The 22,135-nt window shown below is 53.6% G+C and overlaps 2 protein-coding genes across 4 annotated transcripts in view; one reads left to right on the top strand and one right to left on the bottom strand.

The window, feature by feature from the left end:
* Nucleotides 1-1,958, top strand: part of RASAL2 (RAS protein activator like 2) — a 353,917-nt gene extending 351,959 nt beyond the window's left edge. For 2 of the 3 annotated variants that reach the window (XM_027074299.2, XM_053209013.1), the window contains one exon: nt 1,757-1,958. In XM_027074299.2, coding sequence (XP_026930100.1) covers nt 1,757-1,816 — 60 coding nt within the window. In that variant the 3' untranslated portion in view covers nt 1,817-1,958. The remainder of the gene's footprint in view (nt 1-1,756) is intronic. The other variant, XM_053209015.1, reaches the window with a different exon arrangement.
* On the bottom strand, nt 1,506-17,513 carry CLEC20A (C-type lectin domain containing 20A). The gene is made up of 11 exons (XM_053209159.1): nt 17,482-17,513; nt 17,118-17,162; nt 17,001-17,010; nt 15,017-15,428; nt 13,494-13,559; nt 11,238-11,603; nt 9,846-10,120; nt 8,335-8,866; nt 5,217-5,336; nt 4,350-4,435; nt 1,506-2,517 (listed from the first exon to the last, which is right to left on the bottom strand). Exons 1-11 carry the CDS (start codon nt 17,511-17,513, stop codon nt 2,437-2,439), a joined length of 2,025 nt encoding a protein of 674 aa, XP_053065134.1. The 3' UTR covers nt 1,506-2,436.
* Nucleotides 17,514-22,135: the final 4,622 nt, after the last annotated feature.

The raw sequence follows: 22,135 nt of genomic DNA, 5'->3' as shown, positions 1-22,135 counted from the left end.
GTGCGTCGTCAGATACGCCCATGGGAGCCACCTCCTCCTCCGGAGTGTGGAAACCAAAGGGACTTTCTTCTCCATTCCCCTTCCCCTTCTCAAGTCCGGTGTGAGATCTCCGGCTTGCCCCAGCGGTAAAGAGCTGCCTTCCCACCCCCTACCCAAGGGCCAAGAATTTGGGATACTTTGTTTTCATCAATGTGTCAATTGAAAGAACCTATTTTACTAGTCTTTTAAAAGCAAGATAAGTTGGGTGTTGAATTTTTAAGTAGAATCTCTTTCCGTGTCTGAGTGAGTGTTATTAGTTTTAGAAGCATCCTCTTGTCATGACCCAATTATGAATGCTCTTGAGTTTAGCAAGGACAAAAGCAATGAAATTTGCATGAGATAGAATAAATATCTTATGAAGAGTGAAAGAGCGTGAGGAACACACATGATGCAGAGGGGGACTCATGTATAGCAAGCAGCCTTTCAGTAGCCCAAAGGTTCAAGGGAACAGAACTGATATCCTTTGCCTGATCTTAAAATACACGGATAAGAAAGGCAGTCTCTGTAGACGACACACACACCCCCAACCCAAAACACACAATTCCTAGGGCTTCCATTTTCTGAATGTTAATCACTTACGGAGCAGTGATTCTCAGAATTTCTTGAGCTTTGTAGATTTTCTGCTCTCATTTGTTACACGTTATAACCGTGGTTCGTTCCTCTTTAAAATGTACGGTATGTGTCATGTGTGTTATGTGAGTTCAACTGACTTGAAATTGATCTGGTTTGACGTAGGTATCGTCACTCATACCACGGGGAGGGATGGAAAGAAAGTTGAATGTCACTGATCGATCTGAGAGTAGGATCCAGAAAGAAACAGCTTTGGTTCCTAATCAGTTTATCTTCAGGTATTTGAGGAACCAACCCAGCAAGACTTGGCAAATCTGGTGTCACCCCAGGAAAGCAAAGTGGTCATTTGCCCCTATCTCAGCATGCATCGTTATCTCCTATTCATTTCCTATTTTTCATTCAGATGCTCTCATACTTCACTAGGAAATGATTTGGTTTGGGACCTAGAGCCAGATTTATCTGTTGTTGTAGAAAGATTTCCACAGAAGCTGTGTTTTGGGGGCCTCCATCGTCTGTGGGAGGGAGTACAAAGGTTTACGTCTAAATATTGTACTTAGGTCACTTCTAAACTCCCAAGGGAAAATTCTAAATTCCCAGTTCACCAAAAGGTTGAGTGCTAATTGACTCAATGACCACCATCCTGCAGAAAAGTTTTCTGAGATAAATACTAAAGGTTGAGTTTTGACTGGTGCTTAGATATTTCCTAGTTGCATTAAAACTAACTCGAGCAGACGGCACAGCACACTGACCTGAATCACACCTGTGAGTTTTACCTTCTAAATTTGATTTTGTTCTTCATCTCCAGGGCCTTAATAAGAATGTGTTAACGCACATGACTATTTTACAATGATAGCTCTAAATAATTTATTTTTTATTTCAAGAAAGAGAAATACACCTTAGAAAAACAAAACCCAAGATTTTATTTTACTTTTAAAGCCATATTTTTGTGCCGGTAGCACTTAGATTATTCCATACGTGAGATCCATATCTGCATTTCATTACCTGGGTTTGTTCTAAAGAAGATTTATTTTTGTTCTGTGAATACTTTTTGATGGTTCTTGTACATGTACAGATATAGATACGTTTGAGGTCTTTTATTGCTATTCCTACAAAGAATACAAATAAACTTTAACTTTAAACATTTCAGACTAAAGTTGCCACTGTATTTGACATGTTACCACCTTACTTCGAGCATGTATCTGGATGATCAGAACACCTGGCGAAAAACCAGAAAGGACGTGCTTACGGGAACATTCTTCTGAAGTTCTGTCTTAGCATTGAGGACAACGTGTTGGAGAACTTCCCACCGGACAGGCAAAGAGTGTTCGGATGGAGGAGGACAAACCCACCATTAATGTGTCGTATTGCGAGGATGCCCTCGGGGAGCTCCTCACTCCGGACAGCCTGAGGTCTCTGTAACAGCTCGGGTGGCTAGTGAAGAAAGTGTCCTCCGCTTCTCCGGAAGTGTGGCCTCCCTCAGCTTCTCAGCCACCACTGTCCTCTCTTTCTTCTCCAGGGAGATGAATGCGGTTTGTCTCAGGACTGGTGTTGTTTCGTTGGGGTTTGGGTTCCTGTTTGCTTGTCATTCTCAAGGTTACTGTTCCCAGATGCCTCCATCTTCCTCTGCTTACCTCCTGCCCCCTATAAAATCCAGGGAGGCCAGTTTTTCCTCACAGGTGTAGCTGTGTAGTCACCTCTTCGTATATCCGCAGTTATTTCTGAGCGCCTGGAACAAACGTATGTTCTCATCTGCTAGCATCATAGACCACAAGTCACTCAAAATCCAGACAAGATGGTGTGAGAGGCCTCTGGGTCTGCCGACATGGGCTATTTTTTGTTCACTTCAAAGCCAACCCATTTCAATCTGAATTGCTCGTGACCTAATGTAAGCTTTAAGACTTCTCGGATCTGAAACATCAGAGAGAAACTGCTGTTGCTGTCTTGTGACCTCCCGGCCTAAACTGCCCACTGCTATGCCCTTTGTGACCAGCCATACCCTTTCTTTTTCTTACCCACGCCCCCCGCCCCCCACCAGTCTCTGTGAAGGATCGCACCTACCCCAACCAGAAAGTACACGAATCAACTGTGTTAGGACACGAGGACCACCGCCTCCACCACCACTGCCCACCCCCTCCAAGGGGGGGTGCGGAGAGTCTGATGACAAACGGGGCTGAAACAGATGACTTACCGGTGCCTCTCAGTCCCATTTATCAGAATCACTACTGAACTTTGAAATCAGAAAAGAGGCCTCTTGAGTTCCACCACCGACCAGGTCACTGACCTCTCTAGGGACTGGGGCTGCGCTTCCCGCCCGCTTCTCCAGGCAGTAACTTCAGCTGGGGTTAACAACCACTAATGCATATTGAGCCCTGAGCACCGGGTGCGTCTGTTACAATGTCTCTCTGTCCCCGTCCCTGGAACGGGGACAAGCTGGCTGCAGGTGTGTTTCCTTGCCTTCTGTTTGCAATTTAAAATGCGGCTCAAACTAATGCTATATACTCTACCTTCCGACACACACATGGTTGCCACCATTTCCACCCTTTAAAGCTGTGAGGCAGAAACTGTTCCCATTAATAGGGAACAGATACATTCCAACAGAGGTGGCCAGATCCCCGTTTTGACCCCAATTTTCCCATTATTGGCTTTACTTTTCCAGAGAAGGAAGATGGTTTCCGGTTTGGTTCCCTCCCACACCCCAAAAGAAAGAGTCCTTGACTTCTGGAAACCCAGTACTCGCACTGCGGTCTTACTGAACTTCTAACATAACGATCCGATGTCCAATTGCATCATCTGCATCATTTGCACCTGTTCCTCTTTCAACAGCGAAATGCACGGAGAGCTCGCTCGTTCCTCCCCAGGGCCCCGGACGCACGTACGCACGCACGCAAACGCACACGTACGCAAACGCACACGTACGCACGCACGTGCACACCACCGTTCTTTCCAGAAACGAGTTTGTGAGGTTTTAGAATGAGTTGCCAGGTGCTATTTCTCTGGCCTGTGAGTAAACTGCAGTGAGCTACCAGATAAATGCCAGTCTCTTTTCTTGTAACATCAGGATTTGGTTAGATGACCTGTAAGGAACTCTCTAACTCTGACATCTTAACGATCATTCTCTGGTATAATTGAAAAACGTGCTTCAAGCTTTTGCTGCAGTATTTAGGAACACTTCTTCCTCTTCACAATGTCCCATCTCATAATACTTTAAAAGAACAGAGGACTGGGCAGGGTGGGGAGCCTGGAACAAATGTATATTCGGATGAGCAACAGTGATGCCGGTAATAATAGCTAATGTTCGTGTTTATTGAGCACTTACTACGTGCTAATTTGCTAAGCACTTTATCTGGAATATTTCACTTAATACCAACCATATGAATTAGGTTTCGTTGGCCCTAATTCGTGAGAAAACTGATATTCAGAAAGATTAAATTACTTGCCCCAGGTCGCACGACTAACAAGTAGAAAGCCAGACCCCAATACAGGTCCTTCTGATTATGCTGTCTTCATTTAAAACAAACAAACAGACAAACAGCTCAAGAAACATGTTACAGAGAGAAGAAAAAGATCTGAAAAAGTCTCAGCACAGGCACCAACCTGTCACCATGAGCCAGCATGGGAACAGCAGTGGGAACAGAGGAGCTCATGTTCCCAAGCTTTTTCTCCAGGTTTATTGGTTTTGACGGTGTCGCCTTGCATTGTCAAGCCATCTGACCAAAAGCAGGGGTGGTCTGAAGTCTCACCTCACTCAAAAATTGGTCTTTCACATCTTCTGGGTCCAGGAGAGCTGGGATGGTAAAATCCGCTTTCAGGATTCCAAAGACCTGCCCTGAAAAAGAAAGGGCTGCCTGGTTCAGAGAAGATTAGCCTATTGTCGTCAGACGCTTGAAGTTCTCAACAGGACTGCCCACTGGACACCACAGATGCTGCACAGAGATTTAGGATTTCAAAAAGGAAGAGAAAAGAAACTGCTGGGCTGGAGGATGCTCAGCCACAGTTAGGACTAACCAGCCAGTGGCCGCGGCCAGGCAGTCCTCCCCTTCTCTGTCTCTCCTGTATTTCCCCCCTTCCTTTTAACAAATCCATTAAGCAGATACTCTGCACCGCGCTGGAAATACTCACCTATCCCTGGGCCCACATTTTAAAGGCCAACGCTACCCCGGAAAGCTCTGAGTAGGTTCTCTGAGCCAATAAACACGCTCAGCCTTGGGCCACGAGCCGCTGTCATCTTCCCGGGAACTACATGCAGCCTCGTGACAGGGCTGCCCTGTATCTGTAGAGCATTTTATAGTTTATGACGCACCACTGCATAAATACCTCATCGTTGGCTCGCAACAACCCCATGATGTAGGCAGGGTAGTTTTTACTACACCTCTTCTGCAGCTGAGGAAGAGGAGGTTCTGAAGGGAGGATACTTGCTCTCCGAGCTTTAACAGTAGTCAGGTCGCTAACTCCAGGCTCCTCATCCTTGTTCCTTTTGTTCCGGTTCCCTTCCCTGCACTTGATGCTGTCTCACGAAAAGGTCTCGGGTGCCCTGTGCTAAGGAGCGGCCGTCCGGATTTAACTGCTCCGCTGTTCGGAGCGGGTCCTTGGTGACCAGAGGCAGTTACCTGATGCTGGCGCCGGAGTTTTGCCTTTAGACTCTGGGTGTTCGGGTGAGCTCACGCGTTGGGCCTGAGTGGTGGCGGCTGTCTCTCTCACGGCACTGCCACTTCCTTCAGTGGTCACAGCTATAGGAGGGGGAAATAAAGGAGTCATTGCAAATACGGCCGGGAGCAGGGTGGTCTGAGATTGGTGGCTGCCCCTGAGCTAGAAGACGGGCACGGAGAGCCACCGACCGCTCTGCACACAGCCGCTGCAGAGACGGACCATCCCGGCCAGACCTTGACCTGCCCCCACAGGCTCACGCACCCAGCCCCTGCGTTGTTACGCCATCGTCCCCCAGAAAGCGTCCCTGGCAGCAGGACTTGTGGGGCCTGGGCAGTATTACGAGAACTCTTCCCAGGGGCAGATGTTTTCTTTCACACCCCAGGGGCGCGATGCCCTTATGGCTCTGCCGGCTTCCCGGAGCCCCCACCGTTGGCAGTCAGGGACCCCTAACGTCGCCATCAAGAAGCAGCACTTCAGACTCAAGGTATTCCAAAACCAAGCTCAGCCTCCCCCCAACAACCTCCTCTCCCCTATGTGGCTGCCCGTCTCCTGAGGCCCAGAGACCCCAGGGTCCTCAGCTGCTCTCTGACTCCCTCTCCTGTCCAGTCACCAAACCCCTGTCGGTGCCTTGCAAAGGTCTTTTTTGTTTTTGTTTTTTTCCAAATATGGAACGGTCATAATGTTTTTGTGGTATATTATTGTAAAATATTTAAACAAAAGTATCCCCTCCCCTGACCCAGGGGCAACCACTGTTAACAGTTTGCTATAGAATATTCTTCACACACTTGGGTTTTATAATTTGAATGCATAAAGATCTACCTTACTCTCTTTAAACGCTGTATAGTATTTCATTGAATATACCGTAACTTACTTAACCCATCTGCTTTCAATGGACATTAGATTGCCTCCACTTCTCACTGTAATAATGCTGCAATAAAAGAGCCCTGTGTGTGGAGGACGCATATGTAAGTGTGCACCTCGTACTATTATTTCTTAATTCCCCAAAACAGGGCTTCTGTCTGAGAGGGTATTTCCATCTCAGAACAGACACGCCGCCAGAAGGGCCGCTCCAGTCTACTCTCCCATCCAGTGCCTAGGATCGCTGATTTTTCCACTTTCCCATCAACACTTTCACCCCTTCCAATCTTTGCCCGGCTGGTAAGTAAAAAAGTCGTTTTAAAAATTCATCTCGCTTTTAGTTTGGATTTCTGTGATTCAGTGAACAAAGCTGAGCTTTTTTTAAAAATGTGTTTGCATCTATATTTCTTCAGTTAACGTCACTTGCAAACAGCCTAAAACCAATTCATTCCCTCGCGCCCCTCCTCACGCTGCTGGCCCCACACGTGCCCTTCCTGCCCCTCCTCTCCTGGTTGGCCTCCTCTCCAAATGCCCTCTTCTTTCCCCGCCCAAAGCACTGCACATTCCTCTGGTGAAATGAATCACTTTGTACAATCCAGACACACAGAATGGGAGAAACACGCATAGTCTCATCACCCGACTGGAACCACTGTCAACATTTCTACACATTTCCGTCCAGTCTTTTTTGCCAAGCACAGGTGGGGGTTTCCCTTCCGTGTGCCGCTGAGTGCACTACATGTATAATGTTGAACCGCGCTTTGTCCCTTTAACGCCCTGTCACGACAAGCATTGTCCCCTGTCATTATAGCCACCTTGCTTCTATCAACGACGGCTCTGAGCGTTTTGCTTGCTTGCTGAAAACCTCCGATGCCTCCACCTGCCGCAAGGTCAAGTCCTTCAGAATTTGTCCCTCTTTCCCTCTTCCTTTGTCACTCCCTCCCCAAATACGTGACCTACACTCTGGTCACATCAGACTGCTTTCATTCCCAAACCACACGTTTTCATACCTACTCGTTTTTGCTGTGCTGTTCCCTCTGCCAGGAAGAATGTTCTAGTGTTTGCTGCCTAAAATCCTCCATGAACTTTTTGTCCAATTACTGCCACCTTTCCAGGCAAAATGAATGAGTCACTTTCCTGCCAAGGCGCTCAGGTCACACTTCTGGCTCAGCACTTATAAGACTGTTGTCTCTATTAGTCCCTATTAGACTAAGCTCTTTTAAAAACAGGAAACAGGTCCTGCTTTCCTTGGTATCCTCAGTTCAATGCCTCGTTCAAAACCAGTACTCAGGAAGTGACTGTTGAATTCAATCATCCACCGACGTGTAAATCACTGTTCAAGGCCTGGGAAAGATACAGAGAGGCACAAGACAGCCCCTGCCCTGTGAGATTCCACAATCTCAATAATTCATAATCTGATCATTCATAATCATTTATAATTAATAAAATGAGAACGAGGCCAGCCCCGTCTGTCGAGTAAGGACAGAGGCGGGAGATGGAATGAATCACTAAACATCTCACTAGTGAATTGAGATTAGAGTAGTATAACTGCCATTTGTTGAGCATCTGTCAGATGCCAGGCACTGGACCATAGCTCATGACACTGGTATTTTTCTTGACTTTAAAGAGAAAAAATGAAGTTCTGAGAAGTTAGGAAACTTGCCTAAGGCCACACTGTCAGTAGTAGGGTCAACATTCCAACCCTTGGCTATCAGACTCCTACAGCCCAAATAGCCTGTTTCTCCCCTGGATTCGCGCCCCCCACCCCCCGCCCCTTAAATCATTACCCGGTGAGGCTGAGCAGGTGCCCTGGCTCTGGCTGCACCTGTAGAGTGGACAGGAATGCAGCCAGGGCAGGGCCTGTGCAGTGCTGTGGCCCAGCACACGACCCCGCCCTCAACCTCCTGGCCTGGGGCCTCAGGCTCTGTCACCGCAGAGGAGCAGCCGGGCGCCGGGGCCTGGCTGGTGTGGCGTCCCCAACCCGCGGCGACTCCGGCGGGCACCTGTTTCACTTAGCCGTCTCCCAGGCGTCCTCCCCGCGTGCGGCCGGCTGGGGGCTGCCCGCTCCGGGAGCGCGGTGAGCGGAACGTCCCCAGGCGCTCTCTTCTGTCCCCGGGAAGCTCCCTGGAAGCCGGGAGCCGCTATCTGGGGCCGACCGGGGGGAACGGAGGGTGGAGCCGGGCACGGGGCCCGCTGCTGCCTCCCGCGGAGTCGCGGACTTGCCTTCGGTAACGGGGACCTCCGGGGACGCGTGGACGGTGGCAGGGCTCGAAGTGGCGGCCAGAGCGGGCCCGGCTCCCCGCCCCCCCGGGGGGATAGACAGCGTCCCCGGACGGCGAGCCGCTCTCGGCGGGGAGGCCCGGGCCGTGGGGCCAAGGTCGCGCCCTGAACAGTTACCAGCAGGGTCCCGGCCCCTTCCTCGCGGGGTAAGGAGTCCCCGGGGCGCGCAGGCTGGGCCGGAGGCCGCGTGGCAGCCGTCCCCTTGGCTGGGGAGCCGCGGGGCTCTCGGGAGCGGGGCGCGCGGGGGGCGCACTCGGCGGGCCCGGGGCTGACTCGCTTCGGGAGCCGCGCCGGGCGCTGGTCCCGGCGGCAGGAGAGAAAGCTCGCGAGGGGCGCCCCGCGCCCGGCATCCCCACCAGGCCCGGGCCGTGGGACAAAGACCCCGACGGGTGGCGTCCAGCGGCCGAGGCGGGGCGCGCGGGGCGCCCGGCTCCCGGGGCCCTGCGGCGGCCCTGCGCTCCCAGTGCCGACCGGGCTGAGCCCGGCCCGGGGCGGCCAGACAGGGGCCAGGTTAGACCTCACGTGGGAAGCAGAGGACAGGATGGTACCCAGTTTCTCTACCGAATCTGACCACAGGCCCAGGCCCTGGAGCTGTTGCCGTCAGGGTGAGGGCCACGTTCCTTCGCAGCTCACAGGGAGTTCTCCTTGTAGGATCAGGGTGTCCCCGCTCAACGCTAAGCACCGCACCCCACCTGCAGCTCCTACCTGCACTCCCCCCCCCCCCCCGCTCCCGTTTGCAAGCTAATTCCTTCTCGGGGTCCAAAACACAAACAGAATCGCTTCCTCCAGAAAATCCAGATGATTACAGGGACTGAGACACTCCCCCCACCCCCCATGTCCCCATTATGCCTGTGCCTATACACACAACACCAACTATCAACACCTTGGGCTCCTTGAGAGCGGCCCCTGATTTTTCTTTGTGTCCCCAGAATAAATAAAGCTCTGTGCAACTATGAGCAAGTACCCTAACTTCTCTGTGTCCTCAGAAAAGGCAAGAATACCTTTGCCAGATTTAGGAATCTGCAACAAAGCCAGGAGAACCGTGATTCTGCCCTCAACTACCCTACTTAGCTTCAGAACTCTTGGGAAGCAAAATTAGGTAATAGCTGTGAAGATGTTTCAGGAATTTAAAAATGCTGTAGGAGGGCAATCACTGTGTTTCCCAACATGTCCCCACACATAGTCCCAACAACTCATCTGGAATCTTTTCTCCACCCAGAGGAGCCCAGAATCACAATGGATTCGACAGGCACCTCTCTTGTGGTTCCCCCTCTGGATGCTAAACCTCAAAGGCCTCTCTGATGACTTCTCAGGAGCACTGCCCAGAGTCTTCCCCTCTGTCTCCCAGGCTGGCCCTCATCACCTCACTGGGGGTGCCACACAGCTCCTCCTGAGCCTCCCGCCCTGGAACTGCACGTTAGTGGCCCAGGTCAAAGAGGGGGGTTGATGGCAACTGAGTCCCCCTTCTCCAACCCCAGCTGGCCCTGCAGGGGGTGGGGGTGGTCTGGAAAATCCTCTTCTGGGCGGATCCCACGGGGCATGCAGGTGACCTCTCCAGCTCTCAGACCCTGAGGCCTTGGGACCCAGCCAAGGACAGGTCCAAAGCACCCACACAGAACCGAAAACAGGCACGTACTTGGCCTGCGCATGGTCTCCACGGCAACTTCGGAGGAGGGAGCGTGAAAGGATGGCTGGAGAGCTGTGGACTCCCGGTGCCCAACGGAAGGGTCTGTGAGTAAGGAAGGAGAGTGGTGAGGACAGGGCCGACCTGGCACAGAGCGCCCCCAGGTCTGCCTCCCCTAAGGCCTGCCGGCAGCCCCACCAGCTGCCCATCTCAGCCAGCTCAGTGTGCATGCGTGCATGTGCATGTGCCGGCTGCGGGCGGGGGCTTGCCGGGCCTTTAATCCTCAGAGGAGCCCTGCAAGGGAGGGACCATCATTCTTCCTTGGTAGATAAGGATCCCCATTCTCATCAAATCCAAACCACCGAAAGAAACAGCCAAGAACAGGCAGATCCACAGAAAGTGCATTAGCGGCTGTCGGGGCTGAGGGTGAGGGAGAATGGGGAGTGACTGCTCGAGGACAAGGAGTTCCTTTCGGGGTGACAAAAATGTCCTAAAATTAGTGGTGACGCCTGGACACCCCGTGACTACTAATAGCCACTGAGTTAGACACTTAAGAAGGGTGATTTTTAAGGTATGTGGACTATATCCCGTAAAGCTGTTACAAAAAGTAAAGAAGACTGGAAAGGAAGAAGGGAGGGGAGAGGGAGGGAAGAAGGCAGGAAAGAAAGAAAAAAAAAGAGAAGAAAAGGATAAGGCAGGACGCACCTGTTGCTGAGGACACACTCTACACAAGATCCAGAATAGCCAGGCAGGCCTCTGGTTCACGTGCACTTAGAGTTCAACAACAGTGACAACCGCTAACATCTGCTGGGCGCCTACTCTGTGCCAGGGTCTCTGCTAGGTTTGTTCTATACATTCTCATTCAGTCTCCGAAGCCATTTGTTAAATGTATTTTCCAGGAGAGGAAAAGGAGGCTCAGAGATGCCACGCGCCTTATTTCTAGCAAATGGTAAAGCCCGTGTGAGATTCCCAAGTCCATGCTTTGAACCTCTGCACTGCCCAAAAACTAATCACCGTTGCTAACTGCTAATGCCCTGAGGCCCTGAGGCTCGATGGGCTCCACTCCTTCTTTCAAGCTCCCTCAGAAGCTCCTCTTACCCTCAGGGTCTAGAGGTTCTTCCTTGGGTCCAACCTCAGCGTCTCCTGCTGCTCAATAAACCCATGTCCCATCCCGTTCTATCCTTGGTAAGCCCAGGGCCCGTGGGGACAGGCTGTCACACACCATAGAAGCAGATGAAGGGTCTCAGGGAAGAGCAGGCCAACGAATACACTCGGGGGGAGTAGCGTGCGTAGGTGCGGAGCCCCGCACACAGTCCCGTCCCCAGCTCGGGCACTTGAAGCCAGGTGGGGATGCTGGCACCCAGGTTGCTGGACCAGCTCAGAGACCCAGAGGTCGCGTTGAAGTAGAGGCCGATCCAGGCCTCGGTCTCACTCGTGATGGACTTCAAGGCCTCCTTGCCCGCCTCGTCGGTCACCATCTGCAGGTCGGCCAGGTCCGTGTGGTGGCTGTGGCAATACCGCAGGGCCTCCAGCCAGGTCATTTCTTGGTCGAATCGCATGAAGGTCTGTCGGCCAATCTGGACCACAGCTGGGGGCAAAAAACAGGGAGACCGCAGGCCTGAGGTCCTGGATCTCTGACAGACCAAGCCTCACTGCTCCCCTGGGACAGAGCTCGGGTCTGACTCGGGCCCTTGTCCCGGTCCCTGGGTGTTGGATTTGAGGAAACCCACCATTTTACAGGCAGACTAAACACCACATTGGGAGAACGGATGGGCTATCATGGCAGCAGCCGAGAGAAGGCAAATTAGGAAAGGCGGGGATGAAGAGCCCTGCTGGGGGCTAAAGTCCTTACAAGCTAAGTCTGAGTTTCCATTTCTTCATCTGTGCAATGGGCATAATAGCACCTAGACTAATTTAAAGGCCTAAACGAAACCACGTATGCAACTGGTTTCGCACCGTGCGTGCAAATAATTAGCACTTGATTAAAAGGTAGTGACACTTTATGAGGAGGTGAGGAGGAAAATGGGACAATCCTACTTTAGAGGCAGCCTCATCTGTGATTTCCAGCAGCTCTAACTATGGCGCTGGCTCTCAGGAGGCTCCAGGGCTAAGGCAGGAGAGAGACAGGGGGTGATATCCATCATATCTGGAGAGCCAGGGAAAAGACAGAGTGTGCTCATCCCAGTGGGCCCGACTTCCAGCGGGGCTCAGACAGCCCGGGATGCCGGCCTCCCATAGCCCGCACCCTCCCTCCCCCGTCTCTGCCGGAGGCTGGCCTGGGCCGACCCCCCATGACCGCCCCTTGCCAGGCCTGTCTCATCTGTAGCACACAAGCCCGCGCATCTGATTCTAAACAGTGGGACTGGGAAAGGATGCGGTGCCAGATCCTGAGGGACTGATTCCAGAGACCCGATGAAGGAAACACCTCTATTTGCAGAACAGAGAGCCACATCCTCAGATTCAAATAGGGCCTCCCAAACTCTCTGACACATCCTGGTTCACCTAAGCCCGGCAAGATTTGCCTGATGTTTCCCTCATTTTCCCTATCTAAACTGATTTTTTAAAGCTATCCTCTATGCAGCGAGGACTCCCCAGCCCCGAGCTATGCATGTGGCAGACGTCATCTTTTTAAATCCTCATTATAATCCCGAGAGGTAGATGCTATCGACCTCATCATACAGGTGGGAAAGCGGGGGCCCGTGCTGGTGATGATGTGCCCAAACTCACGCCGTATTAAATGGCAAGATGAGATTCAGACGAGGTCCACCTTGGACGCCCGGCCATCTTCACTCTACAGCTCCGTATTTCGTAGCGTGCGGAAAACCAGCTCCATAAAGCAGAGGGAGTGGGGAGTGTATTCCCTTTGTCATGGATTCTTTACACCCGATGTGAAGAAAGTTTAAAAAAATATACAGCAGGGGGCACCTGGGTGGCTCTGTTGGTTAAGCATCCGACTCTTAGTTTCAGCTCAGGTCGTGATCTCGAGTTTCATGAGTTCCAGCCCTGCGTCGGGCTCTGACGGCGTGGAACCTGCCTGGGATTCTCTCTCTCTCTCTCTCTCTCTCTCTCTCTCTCTCTCTCTGCCCCTCCACTGCTCGCTCTCTCTGTCTCTCTCAAAATCAATCAATAAACTTAAAAAACAATTAAAAACAGAAGATTCCAGGGCAGGAATATCAGAAGGGAAGTCCCCCTCATCCACCACGGAAGCGGGGGCCTCACCAGAGCTGGGATGCAGCCTGGGCCATTAACGGCCCCTCTCTGGTTGGAGACCTTGAGCAAGTCACTTCCCTGACTGGGTTCCTCTGAATAATAAAACCGGACTGATTCTCTCCACGGGGTTCAGCCCGGGGACAGCAAAGCCAGAGGATCCCTCAGCCAGGCCAGGGTAGGGAGGAGCAGAGGGGACACAGGTGGCATGACCCTGCCCGCCAGCCCAGGTGGACAAGTCAGAGGGCAGGCAGAGCTCCCAGGTGCGTACCTGGCTTTGGAGAGGTGGTTGGGCTGAGAGCGGGCTCTGTGGGGGTGCGGTGCCCCACAGCAGGGTCTGGAAAACAGAAACAGAGCATGCGTCACGGGGAGGGAACCTCTGCAGGCACCGGGAACCAAGCGGAAGCCAGGAGATGCCTTGAGCTCCAGGGTAAACAGCTTTCTCCATCCCTGTGACATTTATTCAAGAAATATATACAGGACGAGAAAGAGGGAGATTGAGAGAGAGAGAGAGAAAGCCCCTATTTTGTGGCAGACACTGTTCTGGGCCCGGGGAAAACAGCAGAAATTAGACAAACAGGATCCTGGCTTTTGAAGAGAATATGAAGGAGCCAGCCTTGCAAAGTGGTAGAAGGAGATCCCCAGGCAGAGCGAAGGCCAAGCCCCTAAGTGGGAAAGGGCAGCGTGTGTCTGAGGAGCAGAGAGCCAGTGTGGCCAGGGGCAGGGAGAGGAGATGAGGCCAAAAAGGTCAGGCAGGGCCTGGTCGGCCTCAAAAGGGACGTGACCCTAAGTGCTAAGCCACCTATTGAATGTGTTGGAGCAGAGTGATCTGGTTTGTATTTTTAAGAGCTCATTCTGTGTTGAGAACTGACTGTGGGGGCAGGGCAGACCCTCCCCCCCCCACCTCCCCCCCCCCCCCAAAGACCAGGGCGGTGGACTTATGGAGTCAGGACGTGCCTCAGTGGAGCCCAAGGACACCAGAGGGAGGAGGGGAGAGCCTGCGGCCAGGGCCCTTTCTTTGAGGGGCTCCCACCCCTGCACATCCAGCACTCCTGACCGTCTCTACTGGCTTGGGAATCTGAAGGTCAAGCCTCGCGGAAAACAGGGGAGGTGTCCAGCTGTGCTCCGTGCCCCTGTTTGAGGGGTTTGGGTGACACAGAAAAGCAGAAGTTGGCGCTTTTGACCAGAAAAGTGCCGTCTGGTCTGTAACTATCCCCCTGTGTGATCCCCCCAGGACGGTGGCATGGGCAGAGAGGGACCAGCAGGGGCAGGATGGGGCCAAGATGGGGTCAGGACGGGGCCCTTGAGCACCGCGGATTTCCTGCAGGGATGTCCGAAGGGGTTGGTTCCCATCCACTACTCTCCCTGCCACCATGAGAGGTAAAACCGGACCTGTGCCCTGTGGGAAGAGCAACGCTGAATTCTGCTGCCTTTGCTGCGTAGATGCAAGCGGATCCCCCACCCGCTTTTCCTTTTTCCTCCCTTTCTTTTTCCTCTTCTCCCAAATCCCTAACCGGCAGGAGGGGACAGCCCAGATTTCACCTTCTCTCCACGCTGATTGCCACTTGTTTCTCTGACGGAGTCGGAGGAACGAGGGACAGAGGAGATAGAAACCAAAGCTGCAGAGACGCGTGTAGCGGCGGGGTTAAGAGAGCAGCGGGTCGTCCTCGTCCTGGGAAGGACGTGAGAGGGCCCGCCCCCCACCCCACCCCACCCCACCCCCCACCTGCTCGGGAGAAGCCACCCCGGAGGAAGAGCGGGCGCAGGACCGGACTCGAACACACGAACACACACCGTAGTAGCAGATGAAGGGCTTCTGCGCCGTGCACGAGGCGGCCCCGAGGTTGGGGAAGACGGATACGGAATACAGAGTGGCGCAGACGCCCTCGGCGAACACCGGCAGCGAGCTCCACACGGGCGCCGCGAAGGTGGAGCCGCTGGACCAGCTCAGGCCGCGCACGCGCACGTCGAAGAAGAGGCCGATCCACGCCTCGGTGCTGCTCGTGAGGGAGTAGAGGGAGCTTATGCTGCTCACGCTGTTCATGCTCTGCAGGTCCGCCAGGTCCGTGTGGTGCCGCCGGCAGTACCGCAGGGCCTCAGACCAGCTCAGCGTCGCCTCCACCCTCGAGAACGTCTTGCCACTGTTCAGCAGCCGCAGGGCTGGGACAGGAGAGGCCGTTGGCGCATGGCTGCCCCCAACCCACCCCTGGTCCCCAAAGAGCTTCCGGCCTCAGCACAGGGAGCCTCCCAGGCCTCTTTTTTTCCCCCGCTCCACCCCTTACCGCGGGCTCTCCCCTCGCACACAGCTGTGCCTCTGGGCCTTTGCACAAGCTGCGCTCTGGGCCTGGAAGGACTGGCCACTCCCCACCCCCTGCTCCCCCCAGTCCCTCGTTCTCCAGGGTCCTTCTCTCCCCACTTGCCTTTGCCCAACTAACTGCTCAGCCCTCTGCCCCATCCTCTACACCCTTCCCATTTGCTCAGTGCCCTTTTGTTAGTGCTTAGTAACAATATCCCGTGTTGACTGAGCCCTCACGGCTCCGTGTGCCTGCAGCTCATGGAATCTTTCCAGTAACTCCCCAGGAGGGACATCACCATGCCTGTTTTGCAAATGAGGAAACCCAGTCACAGAGTTAAGGGACTTGACCAAGGCCACCCAGCGGGAAGGGACAGAGCCAGGACACAAGGACCATGGGAGGAGTTTCCAGGGCCAGGCCCTGAATCATAGCAGGGGACCACCCTGTTGTAGGCAGGGCTCAGAACAAGGGCTGCACATGAAAACCACCTGGGGAGTTTTCCGAATACACTGATGTACAGGCCCACCCCACAGCAAGGATCTGCATTTGCTGGGCTGGCATCAGAATTTTGTAAAACCCCCAGGGAAAGGACCTTTTTGTTTGTCTGTCTCCACCACCAATGCAAGCAACTTGGGAGCAAAGAATGAGCTTTATTCATTCATCCTTATATCCCCAGTGTCCAGCACATCAGAAGGAAATGAATGGAGGGAGGGAGGGAGGGAGGAAGGAAGGAAGGAAGGAAGGAACGAAGGGAAAGGGGGGAAGAAACAAGAAAGGGAGGGAGGAAGGAGGGAGGAAGGAAGGAAAAGAGGGAAGAAGGAAGAGAGGGAAAGGGAGGGAGGGAGGAAGAGAGGAAGGAAGGAAGGCAGGGAAAGGGGGGAGGAAACAAGGGAGGAAGGAGGGAGGAAGGAAGGAAGAGAGGGAGGGAGGGAGGAAGGAAAAGATGAAGGGAGGGGGGAAGAAGGAACAGAGGGAGGAAGGAAGAGAGGGAAAGGGAGGGAGGGAGGAAGAGAGGAAGGAAGGAAGGAAGGAAGGAAGGAAGGAAGGAAGGAAGGAAGGAAGGAAGGAAAGAAGGAAGGGAAAGGGGGAAGAAACAAGGAAGGAAGGAAGGGAAAGGGGGGAAGGAAGGAAGAGAAGGAGGGAGGGAGGAAGGAAGGAAAAGATGAAGGGGGGAAGGAAGGAAGGAAGGAAGGGAGGGAGGAAAGAAGGGAGGGAGGGAGAGGAGGGAAGAAACAAGGAAGGAAGGAAGGAACGAACTAATGAGCAGGTCACACATCTCCCAAGAGCCAGCCCGAAGCCCTGAGATCTCAATGTTGGCTTCCTTCCTTCCTGACTCCATGCCCTTGTGGGGTCCTCACAAACAGCTGGTCAAGGGCTACTCTGCCCCGTCAGGCCCTGCAGGGGTGGAGGGGGATGAAGGGTCTGGTGCCGGGATGGTGGGGGCGGGGGGGGGGGGGTCCTAGGCCTTAAGGGATCGGCCTCACGCCAGATGCCCTAGGAGAGGACAATAAGACTGAAGAACTGGGCGCACACAGTGGCTGGAATGTGTACAATCAGGAGGACAGACTCTTGCCAAACAGGGCGAAGCTCGTCACACCCACCAGAGTCCAAGATGCTGCCCGTCGCGGAGAAAAGCTGGAGGACCCCTGCATCAGAGAAGGGGAAAAGGAAAAAAAAAAATCACTCTTATGATGTGTGATTCACTTTGATATTTTTCACTCTATTCTGTTTAATTTTTTGAAGTCACTGGCTGCGGCCCACTAAATTGCTTTCGCACCCGGTGGCTCGCAACTCGCGGTTTGAGGAACCCTGGCTGTAAATACTGTGTCCTGACGCGTCCCCGACTCCAGCCTCTGGTGCTGGGCTCCCTGCTTGTGTCCCACTGTGCGTCAGTCACACATATAGGTCCACCCTACCTGTGGGCTCTGTCCTGGGCCTCCCAGCCCACTGAATGGCACCACTCACGCCAGCATCTCCAGTCCCAGCCCAGGGGTCATCGCTGGTCCCTCCCTGTCTCTCATTCTTGGCATCCAATTGCATTACAAATCCTGTCAGTCCTCAGATCTGGAACCTTCTTGAACTTTCCGGGTCTTTCCACACCCACTGCCACCCTAGCCCAAGCCGCCATTTTCCCTCTGCGGCTGACAGCACTGGCCCCAGAGGGTCCCTCTGCTTCTACTCCCTACCCCCACCCCATCACAAGGGGACCCCTGCTCCTCATGTCCTGGGGGCTCCCACCGGTGACCACGGCTCCTTACCACACCCCGCGAGCCCTGGAGTCCTGGGCCTACTTTTCTCGAGGCCACCACAGCCTCCTGCATGTGTTCCTCAGGCACACAAGCTCTTCCCTGTGCCCCGGCTCCCTTTCCTGCCTTTATTCTTTGCAGTATTTCATTTACTCCTTAGGCCCAGCCCAACTCTCCCTGTTCAGGGAAACCTTGCCACCCACGTGATCTGAAGAATCCCCTGCCTTGCCGATCGCTCCCCGTGACTCTTCCTTCTTGTCACCCCACTTCTCTCTTTCACTGCACTGGTCACATCGTCTAATAATCTTGTTTGCTATCTTCTTGCCAAATGTCTTTTCCCCCCATTACAACGTGAGCTCAGTGAGGTCAGGGACCACGTCTGAGTGGCACTGACCAGGCACTTAGTAAATATTTACTGGTTAGATGCATAAGTGAAGAAATGAATGAGTGACATTATATGTAGGGCAGCGAACTCTAGTTCTGGGCCCGGGCCTAGGGTTTGCAGGGGGAAGGAGTGAGGGGACCCTAGCCAGGGGCTGAGGCTGAGGCTTCCCTCACCACGCCTGAGCTGACAGCTGAAAAACATTCATTCCTTTCCACTTCATCTCCCCTTCAACCTCAAACTCTGGGAACCTCGGGGGAAAGGTGCCCCTTCTTCCATCAGACCCCAGCCCTGGGCACGCACGGAGCCTGGCGCCCTCCTGCCTTCATCCCAGGGACAGGCGGGGACGGCCTTACCTGCTACACAGAGGGACACGGGGAGCCCCCGGACGAGCATGGTGGCAGCACAGGGCGGGCGGTGGAGGGAAGAGTCCTCACCTCTGGCAGAGGCAGAGCCTGGTCTTCTGGGTTTTTATTCCTTGCTCTCCACTCTCCTCCTCTTCCTACCAAAATTGACAGATTTTACTAAACAAATACTCAGTGCCTACTGCGAGCCAGCCACTGCGACCCAGCCACTGGGTGCTGGGATGCACCCAGAATTAAGCAGAAACTATCCCTGTTCTGCACATTTCAGGGAAGCAGCAGGGACCAGGTGGTCAAAGAGCAAAGAGAGGGGAGGGGAAGGAAGGGGGAAGGAGGGGAGGGCAGGGGAGGGGAGAAGGAACTAGAGTGTGTGGCCCAGCCTTTGCTGGACTATCCTCCCTGCTCACCCTCAGCAACCACAGCACCAGGGAGAGACTTCAGGATCCCCATTTTACAGGTAGGAAGGTTGTGGCTGGGAGAAGTGAAATAACTTACTTAACAACTACATGGTGGGAAGTAGCAGGACAGCAGTTGAAGCTCAGGTCACGGGAAAGCATGGGGTGGAGGCGATGGACCCTCAGGAAGCCCTATTTCAGTGTCGTCAGAGCCCCCCCCCCCGCCCACCCCCAGTCTGGGCTCTGGTTCCCTGAGGAAGCACAGACCAGAGCCCAAAGCACTGTTTCCGGCGAACCAAGAAGAGCCCTCTCTCTCTCTCTCTCTCTCTCTCTCTCTCTCTCTCTCTCTCTCTCCCCTCCTCCCTCCCTCTCAACATCCTGTTTATTGTCCAGAACTCTCTCCATTCCCCTCAGGACTAAGCTTTGGGAAACCAGAGTCTGGAAGTTTCTTTTCTGGGCCCTACCCCTTCACACCCTTCCCAGAGGGAAGGGCCAACAGCCCCTGGGACCGAAAGGGCAAAGGGAAAGAGGAAAAAAGGATTAATGCTTCAGCACTAACGTCCTGCCACAATATTCTCTTGTGCAGTGCCCGTCCCCGATGACTTCACCCCAGTGGCAGAACACATTTGCGCCAGGGCCCCTCAGGGCCGCTCTCCAGGGAGAAAAGAGAGCCTGGCAGTCTGGCCTAGACGGTGCCAACCCTCCCACTGGGCAGCTCGGCCATTCGCCCGGGTGTCCTCAGGTCTCCTGATGCAAGGGCCCAGCAAGGCACCCGGGGCTTCCCGGTGGGCACCTAGGGACACCCCCAGGAAGCACAGTGAGTGTGGGGGGGCCTCTGCCGCCCTGGGGCCAGGCACGGCATCTCCCTGAGGCCGCCCCTGGCGCTCCGGGTCCAGATGCCATTTGCCTCTGTTTCCTCTGGCAAACCCAGAGCTCCCAGATGGCAGGAGCTGTGCCATAGTCACAAGGCGCTCGTCCGTCATAAGCACAGCAAAACCTCTCAATAGAGACGCAACGTTATGGTTTGTCTTAGGAGGATTTGCTGTTTGTTTGTTTTTTTTCTTTTGGAGTCCCACGCCCACCCAGGACTCTGTCTGGTACACCAAGGTCCCAAATCCACGAACGAATGAGGAGGCTTCAGCCGGGCACCGCGGGCTGGTGATGACCGAGGGACGACAGCCCCGCTCCCCGGGTCATGAGCTTCACTGGACTGTGACGGGACAAAAGGAACAGAGACATACGGAGCATCAGGCTTCCTAAGCGCCCCAGGGACAAACAGTTGCAGGAAGCGATGGGGTTCGTGAAATTCCCATAGCTCCTCTCCCCACCCCCCAGAGTAGGAATGCGTTTGCACCTGGATCCAACACACCCTTAGGTACAGGCTCATAACCTTCACTTTCCCACAATCAATATACACCTTTTCTCTTTATTTTTTTAAAGTAGGCTGCATGCCCAGCGCAGAGCCCAACGTGGGGCTTGAATTCACGACTCTGAGATCAAGATTTGAGCTGAGATCAAGAGTCAGACGCTTAACCGACAGAGCCACCCAGGTCCCCCTCTTTTCTCCCAAACCAGCCAGATCTGTACTCCCGAAGTGGAAGCCGTATTGCCCACCCTTGCTTTACTACTCGGACAGGATCTCCGCACCCCGGAGAGCAGGCAGGTGTTCTCCTACCAAGTGAGCTGCTAATGGCTGTCTAGGGTCTTTGTTAGAGATGCACTTTGTGGCCACAGTGCCCCAGCCCAGCACAACTCAGGTGGTTTTCCCTAAGCCTGGAGTCCTGTCAGATAATAGAAAAATATGTAAAAAGAAAAAAAAAATGTATATTCGTCTCTGCTGTTTCTTGGCACAAAGCTTCTAAACCCCTTATAATTTCCTGGTGATAGGGGTGACTTTTGTTCTAACAAGGTGACTCTGGGTGGGCTCCTGGATGGAATGGGAGTTGGTCATCAGAAAGTCCGACCCATGATGAAAAGCTTGGAACTGTCAGCCCCGTCCCCTCTCCAGGGTTAATGACTGATCATGCCTACGTAATTTAACTTCCATAAAAATCCCCAAAGTACGGGGATCCAAGAGCTCCCGGGTTGGTGAGTCGAGTGATGTACTTGGAGAAGACACAGAAGCTCCCGTGCATCTCTTCTAGCCTCTCTTCTATCCGGCTTTTACATCCTTTTGTAACAAACCAGCGAGCGATCTAGTAAGTAAACTGTTTCTTTCTCCCAGCGATCTAATAAGTAAACTGTTTCTTTCTCAGAGCCCCTCTAGCAAACTAACTGAGCCTGAAGGGGGGTTGTGGAAACCTCCCTTCCATAGCCGGTTGGTCAGAAGTACGGAGAACATCCTGGACTTGTGGCTGGCGTCCGAAGCAGGAGCTGGGGGCATGGTCTTCTAGGATGGGGCCCTTAAGCATGAGATCCCACGCTGTCTGCAGGTGCACAGTGTCAGAGCTGAGTCGAATTGTAGGAGCCTCCCCTGCCCCTCCGCTGCCCGAGCTGGTGTCACAGAATTGCTTGTTGTGGGGACTCCCCCTGCCCAGAGGCCTTGTGAGTGTGGCCATGGCGTCAGAGTGAGGGAGACACACAGGAGGACTGGGGGTGGTTTTCCTGAACAATTCCTTACCAGCGTTGCTAATTCCTTGACAAGGAGGGTAATCGTGGCTCTCCTACGACGGTACTTTGAGGACTAAGTGAAATAATCTTCGTAGTGGGTTCAACACACTGCACGACCTCTCGTGTGCGATAAAGCCATGCCTCTTGACCGTCTCTGAGTCAGCCTAAGTGTCCTAAGGTGCACGACAGAATGCACCCATCTGGAGGCTACGGTTTGATGGGTTTGTGGCGCGTTTACACCAGTGGAACCGCTGCCACGTTTGGCTTCCGGAACGTCACCAACCCCCCAGAATGCTCCCTCCTGCCCCTTGCGGCAATCCCTGCCCCCACCCCAGCTCCAGGCAGCCACCCATCTGCTTTCTGTCGCTATAGATTTGCTTCCTAGCATTTCGTTTGAATGCAATTTCCCTCAGCACGGTGTCTGTCAGATTCAGCGTGCTGTCGTGAGCGTCCGTTCCTCCCTCCTCTTTACGGCTGGGTGCTGTCCCGCGGCAGAAACATAGCACGATTTGTTTATTCCAGTGTGAGGTTATCATGCACAAGCCTCTGTGAACATTCGAGAACAAGTCTTCGTGTGGATATGTGTTCTCTTTATTATTATTATTATTATTATTATTATTATTA

This window comes from Acinonyx jubatus, chromosome E4, assembly GCF_027475565.1.
Source record: "Acinonyx jubatus isolate Ajub_Pintada_27869175 chromosome E4, VMU_Ajub_asm_v1.0, whole genome shotgun sequence".
Lineage (NCBI taxonomy): Eukaryota > Metazoa > Chordata > Mammalia > Carnivora > Felidae > Acinonyx > Acinonyx jubatus.
The sequence above is the reverse complement of the archived record's forward strand: the minus strand, read 5'-3'. Positions and strand labels throughout refer to the sequence as shown.